Here is a 16,763-nt window from a genome sequence, read left to right on the forward strand (position 1 = left end):
TAATTCTGTAAGAGCTAAGTAAATGTGACCTAAATATGACATTTTCTAGAGGTCTAGCATGATCCAAGGGTTGAATTTAAAATATTAAAAAATCTTGGGGACTTCCCTGGTGGCACAGTGGTTAAGAATCTGCCTGCCAATGCAGGGGACACGAGTTCGAGCCCTGGTCTGGGAAGATCCCACATGCCACAGAGCCACTCAGCCCGTGCGCCACAACTACTGAGCCTGCACTCTAGAACCTGCGAGCCACAACTACTGAGGCTGAGTGCTGCAACTACTGAAGCCCCCACACCTAGATCCCATGCTGTGCAGCAAGAGAAGCCACTACAATGAGAAGCCCACTCACTGCAATGAAGAGAAGCCCCGGCTCGATGCAACTAGAGAAAGCCTGCATGCAACAATGAAGACCCAATGCAGCCATAAATAAATAAATAAATTTTACAAATATTAAAAAATCTAGATGGATAAGTGAATAGCATTTCACTTGACGTTTCTACCTTAAATACCACTTCTGATTTTTAATAGAACTGGAAATAGAGTGTTTTATGAGGAATTTATATTCCACGTCAAAGGTTGAGGGTCCTATTATTTGCATACTGTAGAAACTATTGATTTTTATATAGATGATTATTAATATGAAGAATTATCAACAGTGATTTAATTTTATCAGCAAAACAAGTCATTTAGTTTTTTATTTATGTAAATATTGTCTCATTACCAATATATTTTTACTGTTTAATAACAAACTTAATTACAAACATAACTTCCTGATTACAAATAGAATAATGCCTAAGTCCTTCCTTTTAATTTCCATGTTGTCCACATCGAACATCTCAAAATCTATAAAGTGAACAAATTTTATCTTTATTTTTTCTTTATTTTTATTAATATACATTAAATTTAAAAGTAATGTGTAGTTGTTATAACAAAAATAGAACAAATTAAATTTTAAATGCCATTATTAGTGCCCTTTCTAAATTCATCTTTATTTTTCTGTGTCTTATTCTGTTCTTCTGTGTCTTGCTCCTTTGCATTCTATCTTGCTGTCTTTAGAGTCCATTTATATTCTTTCCAGCAGCTTCACTTCCACTTTCACATAATACACATCTTCCACTCACACACCACTTATACATCTACCAAAGTCTTGTTAGCTTTAAAATAGGTCAGTGTTCCTGAATCAAAACAAAGTTTTGAAGTTTATTTGTTTTTCATCCTTGTTTTGTTTTGATATTTGGTTTTGGGTTGGGTTTGATTTTGTTTTTACTCAAGAGCTTAAACAAGCATTCAATTACTATAGCACCAGCCCTGTCACCTTGTATTAGGAAATATATTTTATCAAAGTGGATATTTTCCCAGCCACTACTTCTACATGGAGAGAATCTAAAAGAGGTTAGTGAAAGATAGATAAAGCACAATTGCCACTTTGTGCCAGGGTCTCAGTCCAGGTTGTCTCAAGTCTATAATGGAGTTTAGGTGAGGCTATGAGAGCTATCGAAGCAGGGCTGTTGAAGAAACCTGCATCGGTTACTCTTCAAATTAGACTGAACAAAAGCTAGGTATAGTCATAGCCAGGCAATTTTATCTAAGAGAAACAGTCAGTTCTTAAGAGTGGAACAGAATGGGGGTAAAGAATCAAAGTAGACCATATCCAAGGAAGGAGAGTTGGTATCACTCATAGTATTGAATGGGAGTGCTAATTGCCAGTGCTCTGATATTTTTCATTTCCCAGTACTGTGCAACATCGAGGCAGCTATTTCTGTTTTAAGTTTTGTCACCTAAGACACTTACCTGTCCTTTGCATTAGCCATAATCAGAGGCTTTTTGCTACTATCAATAATTGTGACTTACCCTTACAAGGATAAACCAGCCTTAAGGTAATTTTTTACCTTTCCTTTAGTTAGCACTTCTGATTGCCACCCAACTTACTTCCTTCTTTCAAATGTCCAAGACAATATTGCAAACTGAAAATTTACCAAACTCTACGTAAAACATTTTTCTAATCTTTAGGCATCATAGAAAGGTCTTATTCCCATAATTCTTGATTTGTGCTCCAAAAAAAAAGAAAATATATATTATATGAACAGAGATAGCTGAAAATATAAACAGCAAGTAAAAGTCTGCTAAGTCAATATATCATTAATTTTAAATATGGAATTATATTCTGATTCAATATTCTATTTTTATAGAATTTTGGACAAAGTGTCCAACTAAGTTCAAGTGAGCCAAAACAAACCACAAGGGCTACTTCTAATATTGAAGAAGGTATGTTTTAGTTTAAACATTTTCCTCTTAGCTTTGTTCCCAATGATTTCTTTTTTGTTGTTGTTATACATATTTTCCCAAGTACTTACAGATTACATGACTGTTAAATGACCATTTGGGGACCTGAGTTCTCCACACCCTGCACATTTAGATTGTTGCCAGTTTTTTTATTTATTCTAAATAGTAATGTACTGAACATCTATCTACATTGTTTTTTCGGACTTTTCAATTATTTCCATATTTAGATTCCCAGAATTAAAATTACAGTACTTGGCATTAATTGGCACCCAATTAATATTTGTTGAATTAAACTCTGTATTAAATGAGTACTGGATCAAAGGAAATAAACATTGTTAGAGGTTATTATACATATTCCTATAGCATTTTCCTGAAAAGTATTATCATTCAAAATTCTTCTGGGGTGTATGCCAACTTGAGGTAGAATCACTTCTATTATTTACTTATAAGACAGACAAATAAATGATATATTATTAGTTTTTATTTGTACATCTTTTATTAATAATAGGCTTAATTGTTTTTTGTTTGTTTGTTTGTTTTTTGGTTTTTTTGCGGTACGCGGGCCTCTCACTGTTGTGGCCTCTCCCGTTGCAGAGCACAAGCTCCGGACACGCAAGCTCAGCGGCCATAGCTCACAGGCCCAGCCACTCTGCAGCATGTGGGATCTTCCCGGACCAGGGCACGATCCCATGTCCCCTGCATCGGCAGGTGGACTCTCAACCACTGTGCCACCAGGGAAGCCCTGTATATTTATTTTGATGAATTATTTCTTCATATTATTTTTCCCTGTAAATACTGGAGTTTTAGTATTTTCTTAATCATTTCTGAGAACTCTAAATATCAAGGATTCTGATCCTTATGTTAGTTACAAATGTTTTTACCACTTTACTATGTGCATTTTATTCCACTTAATGTTTTCTTTTTACATATAGAAGTTTTACTTTACATTTTTTCATTCAATAAATAATTATTGAGAGCCAATCTCCTGCCTGCAACTAAATATTTTGGATATTCAATAATTAACAAAACGTACAAAATTCTTGGCCTTCAGAATTTAAAATCTATTAGGGAAGTCTGACCTTAAATAAACATGTTTTTAGTCTTTTCTTAGTGATTTGTCCATTACTCAAAGAAATTTCCCAATGCAGAAAATTAGAAATGTTTCTTTTCCTCTAGATTATTTTAATGGTTTGATTCATTAAATTTAATTCTTTAATGTCTTTGGAATTTGTTTAAATAGATGATGTGAAGTGATACTCCAAATTGATTATTTTATAAACAACAAACTAATTTATTGAGTCATCTTTCCCTTCTCTCAAGTCTTTGATACTTCTTTGATCATATATTCTTTTATTGAATTTGGTCAGTTTCTAGGCTTTCAATTCTGTTCAGCTGATCATCTAATTTTCTAAAATTTCCATAAGTTCCTTTTCTCTTACTTTATTTATAACTCATCATAATTGCTATTATAAAGACAATCTACTTCACCTTCTCCTTGAACTACCAATGAATAACAAAAGCAAAACAGAAATAATATACGTAATGTATTTTTTTTTCCTTAGTTCAGGTAACACTCTAGAAATTATTACCTCACTGCCATCATTTTGAGTATTTTTTTTTAAATTAGAGATGAGGAAATGGTAGCTATAGAAGATCCTGGTAAATAAAATGCAAAGTAACAAAAGATTTACTAGGTTTCTGTTTGTGAAATGAATACATACAGACATATGTCAGTTAAGTATGTATAAGGGCTAATCCCAAAGACAAAAAGGGATCAAAGAATAGTTAATGTAAAGTTTCTATAGTTTCAGGCAGTACTTCTGAATTTTTGATGGCTGAAAACCTAGTGAAAGCTTCAGTGCCTGAGGATGAAATTCTAACTGTCATGAATAGCAAGCAGCTACAGAAATCAAATCTGACTTTAAATAAAATCCAGCAATTTAACATCTGTGCACTATCAGCTGAAGAACAAAAGATCCTACAGTCCCTTAATCATCTCAATGCAAGGTTACACTGTAAGTATGGAAGAACATCTTTTGTAAGAAATGTTGAATTTTATACTTAAACAGTTTTAATTTAAAATTTAATTTAAAAATTGAAAATAAAAATACAAAATGTATCCAGATTATCACCTACTTGAATCAAGTATATAACAAAAATTTATTTGAATATACCATACTATTTCGGGTATACTGTACTCATTTCATTTATGCTGATGCCAATTTCATTGGCAGGCTTAACAGTCTTTTGGGAATGTTTGAATAGACTTCATTTCAGCAGTGTGACAGGCTATCTGTACTGACCATCCATCAAAAACAACCATAAATTCAGGATTAAGTACTTTAAAAATCTTAAATATAGCAATGAGCTGGTAAGAATATAAGAAATTCTTAAGACCAGGAAGTAAATATAAATAAGAACCTAGAATGATAAGGAGAGTGCTGCTGCTAGCTTTTCTCTTGAGAACATTTAACCCATAGAGTGAAATTGAGCTTTGCTTTTCATGGCCTCACAGAAAAATGGGAACAGAAGACAAAAGCCATGGCCTACTTAAGATGAGTAGCCTCATAGAAGATCCTCCCACCCTAAAGTTGGGCCTCCCAAAGAGCTACATCTTATACAGACTTACACTGCCAGAGAAACAGAGAGAGGGGTAAAAAGAAAAAAAAGAAAGCTTACATAACTTAAGTTTCAGTATTAAGCAGATGAGGGGAGACGACATGCAAGCTTTTTTCACCTCTCTGCATGTATGTCTGTGTAGGATGTAACTCTTTAAGAGGTTTTGTCAACAGCAGTCTCTTACTAAAGGAAATTCTAAAGAATGTACTTCAGCAAACCAAAAATAATCTCAGATGGACAGTCTGAGAGGGTAAATTTGAACATTGTATAAAACAATAAATGTAATTTAAAAGTTGTATGTGGTTCAAAGAGAAAACAGAATTTAAATACCTATCAAAAATAATACATAAGTTGGAGAACATAAATGGTGTTAAAGTGTGCTAGGATTCTTGTATTATTAAGGAATTGAGTAAAGATACAGGTTAACTTTAGATGTTGATAAATGAAGCATGTCTATGGTAATTACTAAGGTCACAACAGAAATAGAGTATACAAATTCCAGACTCTTAGAGAAAGAAAGTGACATGCAAAAGAAAAAAATCAAATCAAACCAACTTAACACAAGAAAGGAGATAAAAATAATCATAGAAGAGATAGGACAAAAGGACAAATACAAATACTATACTATAAGATGGTGTATACAAATGTATATAATAAATGTAAAAATATATGTGTATTTTCATATATACAGTATTCATATATAATGCATATATATAAATGTGTATTTACTGTGTGTGTGTATATTCCACTTCTGCCTAAAATGTAGAAAATTGGAATATAGCAATCGCACACTAAGAATAAGAAAAAGCAGATAAACAACACAAGTATAGATTTTCTTAAACCCATTAGAGAGCTGAGGTTCCAGCACAACCAAGTAGGCTGACATCCAAGGAAAGACAGGAACTTCCAAGGAGAGACATGACATGACAATTGGCTCAACTGTGGCTGAATAAGGGAGAAAAAAAAATGCCAGGCTCCATACAAGTTGATATTAGGAATTATACATATATTTTTAGCAAATTGCTCGAGGATAAATGTGAACTATTGTGAGAACATAAAATCCCCAGGAGCCTAGACACTCTTCTTGTTCACACCACTCACAGATTCTTCTTTATGAACCCACACTGTGTGTTCATGAGAAAAAGAGGGGGCAGAACAAGAATCCAGAGAAATCCTCTCTCAGTGGTGCAGGCTTGGAAAAGGGGAACAGCCACCACTGTAGGAATGGTATGAAGCCCCATGCAGAACCTTCTCTCCTACAGAATAAAGGTCATAAAGTACTGGGACAGAGGCAGCAAACTTCGTTGATTGCCCCCAGGGCACAAATGAAGACTTACTCCGGATAGGGGAAAGGTAAAAGAAGTAAGCTTCTACTTCTGGAGAAGGGGCAAGAAAGAGGCATGGGTCCAGATTATTAGAGGTATCCTGCTATAGGAGGAGGGACGCAAAATTGTCTTGCGCAAAACCTGCCAAAGATACAAGGCAAAGTTGACTGCCATGGGAAGGAGGAGCAGGATGACTAAGAAGGAATAGAGGACATGCCTAAGACAGCCTCGACCAGGACAACAGAAAAATCTCCCTACTCCCCGACCACAAGGGAGCAAGTACCAAAATACAAGCCATAGAAATCAGCTGGAGAAAGGTAAGGGCATAGAGAGAATCTAGTGATATTGTGCAGACACACAGGAAGGCCAAAAGCTGAAAGTAGAGCAGGAAAATTGAAGGAAAAAAACCTCCATGACTCCTGCAGAAGCACAAAATAACACCAGAGGATTTTGAAACCATTGGTGTACTGAAGGTCACCATAGCAACAATAAAACCCAAACCTAGCTCAATTCCTAAGTTGATTAACTACACACAGACACACACACACAGAAACACATATACACACACACGTACACATACATACACACATCAATTGCCTAACAGAAAAGACATGCCCATTTCCAGGCACAAACACTATTTACCTCAGTATCCACTATTCTAAACAAGAAGTCCAACATTCAATCAAAACTTACAAGACACAAAGAAGCAAGGAAAAAATCTCTGTCAAGGGACAAAGCAATTAACAGATTGAGACACAGAGATGACCCAGATGTTGGAACTATCAGATAGGTAATTTTAAATAACTATGACTAATATGTTAAAAGGTTATAGTGGAAAACGTGGACAACATGGGAAAGAGTCTACAAAAATGGACAGATACAGAATTTCAGCAGAGAGATGGAACCCATACAAAAGACTCAAATAGAAATATGAAAAATAAGAACACTGTAACAGAAATGAATAATGTATTCTATGGGCTTGTCAGATTCAACAGAGATGAGGAAAGAATCAATGAATTTGAGAACAGGTGAGAGAAAATTTCCAAACTGAAACACCAAGAGAAAAAAAAAGATTGAGGGAAAATACAAGAATTGAGGATCTAAGAGCTGTGGGACAATATAAATCAGTCTTACAAATATGTGATTGGGATCCCAAAGTGAGAAATTGCAGCCTTTTTTGCTGGGAGAAGGAGCTACTGATTGGGTATAGGTAAAGCCCCACTGACATGAGGTGAGAACATGTTTGTGGGTCCCAGGTAACTATGAAGAACTTCTGGGGTCATTTTGAGACTTCATATTGTAACAATTGGATACCAGATAGAAAGAAATTAAATTGAACCCCTACCAAATAACATACATAAAAGTCAGTTACAAGGTGATTAAAGATTAAATATGAAAGAAAATATATAAAGCTTTTAGGAGATACTATAAGAAAGTATTTTCTAGCCTCAGGGTAAGGTAGGATTTCTTAAGTAGAGTACAAGGATCAAAATCCGTAGAGGAGAAAAATAATAAATTTAACTATATTAAAATTACAAACTTTTCTTCATATCAAAACATCATTAAAATAATGAGAAAACAGCCCAGAAAATAAGAGAATATATCTATAATACATAGGAAAAAGACCCTTGTCCAAAATATATAAAGAACTCCTACAGGGGAAGAGGGGGAAGATGGCGGAAGAGTAAGACGCGGAGATCAGCTTCCTCCCCACAGATACATCAGAAATACATCTACACGTGGAACAACTACAGAACACCCACTGAATGCTGGCAGAAGACCTCAGACCTCCCAAAAGGCAAGAAACTCCCCATGTACCTAGGTAGGGCAAAAGAAAAAAGAATAAACAGAGACAAAAGAATACGGACGGGACCTGCACAAGTGGGAGGGAGCTGTGAAGGAGGAAAGGTTTCCGCATACTGGGAAGCCCCTTTGCGGGCAGAGACTGGGGGTGGCGGAGGGGGGAGGCTTCAGAGCCGTGGAGGAGAGCGCAGCAACAGGAGTGCAGAGGACAAAGCGGAGAGATTCCCGCACAGAGGATCGGTGCCAACCAGCACTCAGCCCCAGAGGATTGTCTGCTCATCCGCTGGGGTAGGAGGGGGCTGGGAGTTGATGAGGCTTGGGCTTCAGTCTGAGTGCAGGGAGAGGACTGGGGTTGGCTGCGTGAACACAGCCTGAAGGGGTTAGTGCACCACGGCTAGCAGGGAGGGTGTTCGGGAAAAAGTCTGGACCTGCTGAAGAGGCAAGAGACATTTTCTTCCCCCTTTGTTTCCTGGTGCATGAGGATTAAGAGCACTGCTTAAAGGAGCTCCAGAGATGGGCGTGAGCTGCGGCTAACAGTGTGGACCCCAGAGAAGGGCATTGGATGCTAAGGCTGCTGCTGCAGCCAACAAGAAGCCTGTGTGCGAGCACAGGTCACTATCCACACCTCCCTTCCGGGGAGCCTGTGCAGCCCGCCACTGCCAGGGTCCTGTGATCCAGGGACAACTTCCCCGGGGAGAATGCACGGCACGCCTCAGGCTGGTGCAACATCACACCGTCCTCTGCCGCAGGCTCACCCTGCATCCGTACCCCTCCCTCCCCACCCCCCCACCCCCGGCCTGAGTGATCCAGAGCCACCAAATCAGCTGCTCCTTTAACCCTGTCCTGTCTGGGCGAAGAACAGACACCCTAACGCGACCTACACGCAGAGGCGGGGCCGCATCCAAAGCTGAACCCCGGGAGCTGAGCGAACAAAGAGAAAAGGAAATTACTCCCAGCAGCCTCAAGAGCAGCACATTAAATCTCCACAAACAACTTGATGTACCCTGCATTGGTGGAACACCTGAATAGACAACGAATCAACCCAAATTGAGGAGGTGGACTTTGAGAGCAAGATTTATGATTTTTTCCCCTTTTCCTCTTTTTGTGAGTGTGTATGTGTATGCTTCCGTGTGAGATTTTATCTGTATAGCTTTGCTTTCACCATTTGTCCTAGGGTTCTGTCCGCCCGTTTTGTTTTTTGTTTTTTTTTGCGGTACGCGGCACTCTCACTGTTGTGGCCTCTCCCATTGCGGAGCACAGGCTCCGGACGTGCAGGCTCAGCAACCATGGCTCACGGGCCCAGCCGCTCCGCAGCATGTGGGATCTTCTCAGACCGGGGCACGAACCAGTGTCCCCTGCATCGGCAGGCGGGCTCTCAACCACCGCAACACGAGGGAAGCACTTTTTAAAAAAAAATTTTTCTAAATTATTTTTTATTTTAATAACTTTTATTTTATCTTTATTTTATTTTATCCTCTTTCTTTCTACTTTTTCTCCCTTTTATTCTGAGCCGTGTGGATGAAAGGCTCTTCGTGCTCCAGCCAGGAGTCACTGCTGTGCCTCTGAGGTGGGAGAGCCAACTTCAGGACACCGGTCCACAAGAGACCTCCCAACTTTACGTAATATCAAACGGTGAAGATCTCCATCTCAACACCAAGACCCAGCTTCACTCAAAGACCAGCAAGTTACAGTGCTGGACACCCTATGCCAAACAACTAGCAAGACAGGAACACAACCCCACCCATTAGCAGAGAGGCTGTGTGAAATCATAATAAGGCCACAGACACCACAGAACACACCACCAGACGTGGACCTGCCCACCAGAAAGACAAGATCCAGCCTCATCCACCAGAACACAAGCACTAGTCCCCTCCACCAGGAAGCCTACACAACCCACTGAACCAACCTTAGCCACTGGGGACAGACACCAAAAACAACAGGAACTACGAACCTGCAGCCTGCAAAAAGGAGACCCCAAACACAGTAAGATAAGCAAAATGAGAAGGCAGAAAAACATATAGCAGATGAAGGAGCAAGATAAAAACCCACCAGACCTAACAAATGAAGAGGAAATAGGCAGTCTACCTGAAAAAGAATTCAGAATAATGATAGTAAAGATGATCCAAAGTCTTGGAAATAGAATAGAGAAACTGCAAGAAACATTTAACAAGGAACTAGAAGAACTAAAGAGGAAACAAGCAATGATGAACAACACAATAAATGAAATTAAAATTAATCTAGAAGGGATCAATAGCAGAATAACTGAGGCAGAAGAACGGATAAGTGACCTGGAAGATAAAATAGTGGAAATAACTACTGCAGAGCAGAATAAAGAAAAAAGAATGAAAAGAACTGAGGACAGTCTCAGAGGCCTCTGGGACAACATTAAATGCACCAACATTCGAATTATAGGGGTCCCAGAAGAAGAAGAGAAAAAGAAAGAGACTGAGAAAATATTTGAAGAGATTAGAGTTGAAAACTTCTCTAATATGGGAAAGGAAATAGTTAATGAAGTCCAGGAAGCACAGAGAGTCCCATACAGGATAAATCCAAGGAGAAACATACAAAGACACATATTAATCAAACTGTCAAAAATTAAATACAAAGAAAACATATTAAAAGTAGCAAGGGAAAAACAACAAATAATACACAAGGGAATCCCCATAAGGTTAACAGCTGATATTTCAGCAGAAACTCTGCAAGCCAGAAGGGAATGGCAGGACATATTTAAAGTGATAAAGCAGAAAAACCTACAACCAAGATTACTCTACCCAGCAAGGATATCATTCAGATTTGATGGAGAAATTAAAACCTTTAATACAAGCAAGAGCTGAGAGAGTTCAGCACTACCAAACCAGCTTTACAACAAATGCTAAAGGAACTTCTCTAGGCAAGAAACACAAGAGAAGGAAAAGACCTACAATAACCAACCCAAAACAATTAAGAAAATGGGAATAGGAACATACATATCGATAATTACCTTAACTGTAAATGGAATAAATGCTCCCACCAAAAGACACAGACTGGCTGAATGGATACAAAAACAGGACCTGTATATATGCTGTCTACAAGAGACCCACTTCAGACCTAGGGACACATACAGACTGAAAGTGAGGGGATGGAGAAAATATTCCATGCAAATGGAAATCAAAAGAAAGCTGGAGTAGCAATTCTCATATCAGACAAAATAGACATTAAAATAAAGACTATTAGAAGAGACAAAGAAGGACACTACATAATGATCAAGGGATCGATCCAAGAAGAAGATATAACAATTGTAAATATTTATGCGCCCAACATAGGAGCACCTCAATACATAAGGCAAATACTAACAGCCATAAAAGGGGAAATTGACAGTAACACATTCATAGTAGGGGAATTGAACACCCCACTTTCACCAATGGACAGATCATCCAAAATGAAAATAAATAAGGAAACACAAGCTTTAAATGATACATTAAACAAGATGAAATTAATTGATATTTATTGGACATTCCATCCAAAAACAACAGAATACACATTTTTCTCAAGCACTCATGGAACATTCTCCAGGATAGACCATATCTTGGGTCACAAATCAAGCCTTGGTAAATTTAAGAAAATTGAAATTGTATCAAGTACCTTTTCCGACCACAACGCTATTAGACTAGATATCAATTACAGGAAAAGATCTGTAAATATTACAAACACACAGAGGCTAAACAATATACTACTTAATAACGAAGTGATCACTGAAGAAATCAAAGAGGAAATCCAAAAATACCTAGAAACAGGGCTTCCCTGGTGGCACAGTGGTTGAGAGTCTGCCTGCTGATGCAGGGGACACAAGTTCATGCCTTGGTCCGGGAAGATCCCATGTGCCACGGAGCAGCTGGGCCCGTGAGCCATGGCCGCTTAGCCTGTGAGTCCAGAGCCTTTGCTCCGCAATGGGAGAGGCTACAACAGTGAGAGGCCCGCGTACTACAAAAAACCAAAAATACCTAGAAACAAATGACAATGGAGACACGATGACCAAAAACCTATGGGATGCTGCAAAAGCAGTTCTAAGAGGGAAGTTTATAGCAATACAATCCTACCTTAGAAACAGGAAGCATCTCAAATAAACAACCTAACCTTGCACCTAAAGCAATTAGATAAAGAAGAACAAAAAAACTGCAAATTTAGCAGAAGGAAAGAAATCATAAAGATCAGATCAGAAATAAATGATAAAGAAATGAAGGAAACGATAGCAAAGATCAATAAAAATAAAAGCTGGTTCTTTGAGAAGATAAACAAAATTGATAAACCATTAGCCACACTCATCAAGAAAAAAAGGGAAAAGACTCAAATCAATAGAATTAGAAATGAAAAAGGAGAAGTAACACCAGACACTGCAGAAATACAAAAGATCATGAGAGATTATTACAAGCAACTCTATGCCAATAAAATGGACAACCGGGAAGAAATGGACAAATTCTTAGATATGCACAACCTGACAAGACTGAACCAGGAAGAAATAGAAAATATGAACAGACCAATCACAAGCACTGAAATTGAGACTGTGATTAAAAATCTTCCAGAAAACAAAAGCCCAGGACCAAATTGCTTCACAGGCAAATTCTTTCAAACATTCAGAGAAGAGCTAACACTATCTTTCTCTAACTCTTCCAAAATATAGCAGAGGGAGGAACACTCCCAAACACATCCTATGAGACCACCATCACCCTGATACCAAAATCAGACAAGGATGTCACAAAGAAAGAAAACTACAGGCCAATATCACCGATGAACATAGATGCAAAAATCCTCAACAAAATACTAGCAAACAGAATCCAACAGCACATTAAAAGGATCATACACTATGATCAACTGGGGTTTATTCCAGGAATGCAAGGATTCTTCAATATACGCAAATCAATCAACGTGATACACCATATTAACAAATTGAAGGAGAAAAACCATATGGTCATCTCAATAGATGCAGAGAAAGCGTTCGACAAAATTCAACACCCATTTATGATACAAACCCTGCAGAAAGTAGGCATAGAGGGAAATTTCCTCAACATAATAAAGGCCATATATGACACACCCACAGCCAACATCGTCCTCAATGGTGAAAAACTGAAAGCATTTCCACTAAAATCAGGAATAAGACAACGTTGCCCACTCTCACCACTCTTACTCAACGTAGTTTTGGAAGTTTTAGCCACAGCAATCAGAGAAGAAAAAGAAATTAAAAGAATCCAAATTGGAAAAGAAGTAAAGCTGTCACTGTTTGCAGATAAGAAGATACTATACATAGAGAATCCCAAAGATGCTACCAGAAAACTACTAGAGCTAATCAAAAAATGTGGTAAAGTAGCAGGATACAAAATTAATGCACAGAAATCTCTGGCATTCCTATACAATAATGATGAAAAATCTGAAGGTGAAATCAAGAAAACACTCCCATTTACCATTGCAACAAAAAGAATTAAATATCTAGGAATAAACCTACCTAAGGAGACAGAAGATGTGTATGCAGAAAATTATAAGACACTGATGAAAGAAATTAAGATGATACAAATAGATGGAGAGATATACCATGTTCTTGGATTGGAAGAATCAACATTGTGAAAATGAATCTACTACCCAAAGCAATCTACAGATTCAATGCAATCCCTACCAAACTACCACTGGCATTTTTCATAGAACTAGAACAAAAAAATTCACAATTTGTATGGAAACACAAAAGACCTCGAATAGCCAAAGCAATCTTCAGAACGAAAAATGGAGCTGGAGGAATCAGGCTCCCTGACTTCAGACTATACTACAAAGCTACAGTAATCAAGGCAGTATGGTACTGGCACAAAAACAGAAATATAGATCAATGGAACAAGATAGAAAGTCCAGAGATAAACCCACACACTTATGGTCCCCTTATCTTTGATAAAGGAGACAAGAATATACAGTGGAGAAAAGACAGCCTCTTCAATAAATGGTGCTGGGATAAATGGGCAGGTACATGTAAAAGTATGAGATTTGAACACTCCCTAACACCATACACAAAAATGAAATCAAAATGGGTTAAAGACCTAATGTAAGGCCAGACACTGTCAAACTCTTAGAGGAAAACATAGAACACTCTATGACATAAATCACAGCAAGATCCTTTTTGATCCACCTCCTAGAGAAATGGAAATAAAAACAAAAATAAACAAATGGGACCTAATGAAACTTCAAAGCTTTTGCACAGCAAAGGAAACCATAACACCAAAAGCCAGCCCTCAGAATGGGAGAAAATATTTGCAAAGGAAGCAACGGACAAAGGATTAATCTCCAAAATTTACAAGCAGCACATGCAGCTCAATAACAAAACAATAAACAACCCAATCCAAAAATGGGCAGAATATCTAAATAGACATTTCTCCAAAGAAGATATACAGACTGCCAACAAACACATGAAAGAATGCTCAACATCATTAATCATTAGAGAAATGCAAATCAAAACTACAATGAGATATCATCTCACACTGGTCAGAATGGCCAATATCAAAAAATCTAGAAAAAATAAAAGCTGGAGAGTGTGTGGAGAAAAGGGAACACTCTTGCACTGCTGGTGGGAATGTAACTTGATACAGCCACTATGGAGAACAGTATGGAGGTTCCTTAAAAAACTACAAATAGAACTATCATATGACCCAGCAATCCCACTACTGGGCGTATACCCTGAGGAAACCATAATTCAAAAAGAGTCATGTACCAAAATGTTCATTGCAGCTCTATTTACAAGAGCCAGGAGATGGAAGCAACCTAAGTGTCCATCATTGTATGAATAGATAAAGAAGATGTGGCACATATATACAATGGAATATTACTCAGCCATAAAGAGAAACGAAATTGAGTTATTTGTAGTGAGGTGGATGGACCTAGAGTCTGTCATACAGAGTGAAGTAAGTGAGAAAGAAAAACAAATACTGTATGCTAACACATATATATGTAATTTAAGGGAAAAAAATGTCATGAAGAACCTTCTGGTAAGACGGGAATAAAGACACAGTCCTACTAGAGAATGGACTTGAGGATATGGGGAGGGGAAAGGGTAAGCTGGGACAAAGTGAGAGAGTGGCATGGACATATATACACTACCAAACATAAAATAGCTAGTGGGAAGCAGCTGCATAGCACAGGGATCAGCTTGGTACTTTGTGACCATCTAGAGGGGTGGGATAGGGAGGGTGGGAGGGAGGTAGATGCAAGAGGGAAGAGACATGGGAACATATGTACATGTATAACTGATTCACTTTGTTATAAAGCAGAAACTAATACACCATTGTAAAGCAATTATACTCCAATAAAGATGTTAAAAAAAAAAAACTACAAATCAATAAGGGAAAAGGCAACTTAGCAGAAAAATTGAGGGGCGGGGGGAAGACTTGAACAGGAACTTCACAACAAAGGAAATGAAAATGACAATAAACATTGATAGATATTCAACATTATTAGTAATGCAAAATAAAACAATGCGATATAGTTATATACACATCAGAAATACATGACTTTATTTTTTTTTTTTTTGTCACCATGTGGCATGTGGGATCTTAATTCTCCAACCAGGGATCGAACCCGGGCCTCCTGCAGTGGAAGCATGGAGTCTTAACCACTGGACTGCTAGGTAAGAAGTCCCAAGACATGACTTTAAAAGCCTGGCAATGCTCAGGGTTGGCAAAGACGTACAGTTATTAGAGCTCTCTTATAATGTTGGTGGGAATGTAAACTGAGGCAATCTTTTAGGAAATTTTTTGCCACCACCTAATAAGTTGAACATGAACATACCCTACAATCCAGCAATTTTACTTCTACATGCATACCTAGTGAAAACCCTGCACATGTGTATCAGGAGACATGTATAAGTATATAGAGATCATCATTGTTACAAAATCCAAAAATTAAAAATATGTAAATGTGGTATATTCATGTGCTGGAATACTAATCAGCAAGGAAAATTAATAAACTATGGCTACACATAACATCATGGATGAATCCAAATAACATATAATTTTGAGCAAAATAAGAAAAATCACAGGAGAATAAAGACAGTTCAATACTATTTATGTAAAATCAGAAACATGCAAAACTAAACAATGTTGTTTGGGGGATATACACATATGTATTAAACCTATAGAGAAACAAAGTCAGTTTAGAGAGTTACCTCTGTGGAGAAGGGAAGAGAGTACAATCCACAGGGCAGTGTTGAGGTAAGGAGCTCCAGGATGCCTCCGAAGTGGTGATAATATTCCAATGTCTTAGCCTAGGTGGTTACACAAGACGTTAGCTTTATTATTATTAATTAAAATATGCATATATGTTTTATATACTCTGTGTTAATTTCAAAATTAAAATGTTTAAATAATATATTAATAAAAGGCAGGGTGCTAAAACACAAAGCAATACAGAACTAAAACTATAAGTTTAAGATGTAAAACTATGAAGATAAAGAGTAAAAACCTCAAGTCAGTTTTTTTGGAGCGTTCTTTTTTCCATTAGATATTTCCACATATCTTAAATGCTTCATGTAAAAGATTCCACCTGAATTTTTTTCTTTTGCCCAGACCCTTGTTATTATATGGACAAAAGCCAAAAGCCAAAAACGTAAGAGCTGATCAAATTACTAAACTTTTTCGTGCCTCATTAATTAAATAAACATCTCCTACTTTTTCCTGAGATGCTCCAAGAATGAAATTCACTTTTGGTTTAAAAAGAAAGAAAAATTTAACA

The 16,763-nt window shown here is 37.5% G+C and overlaps 1 protein-coding gene across 10 annotated transcripts in view; it reads left to right on the forward strand.

Moving 5' to 3' along the window:
* Positions 1 to 16,763, forward strand: part of CEP126 (centrosomal protein 126) — a 116,953-nt gene that overhangs the window by 87,053 nt on the left and 13,137 nt on the right. For 2 of the 10 annotated variants that reach the window (XM_060303955.1, XM_060303958.1), the window contains exon 7: positions 15,603 to 15,660. The exons of 1 other annotated variant lie outside the window; for it this stretch is intronic. In XM_060303955.1, the coding sequence (XP_060159938.1) occupies positions 15,603 to 15,660 (58 nt within the window). Of the gene's footprint in view, positions 1 to 145; positions 2,158 to 2,186; positions 2,263 to 2,874; positions 3,360 to 4,085; positions 4,296 to 15,602; positions 15,661 to 16,763 lie in introns of those variants that run through there. 7 more of the 10 variants (XM_060303954.1, XM_060303956.1, XM_060303951.1 and 4 more) reach the window with 6 other exon arrangements.

This window comes from Globicephala melas, chromosome 8 (assembly GCF_963455315.2).
Source record: "Globicephala melas chromosome 8, mGloMel1.2, whole genome shotgun sequence".
Taxonomy (NCBI): Eukaryota; Metazoa; Chordata; class Mammalia; order Artiodactyla; family Delphinidae; genus Globicephala; species Globicephala melas.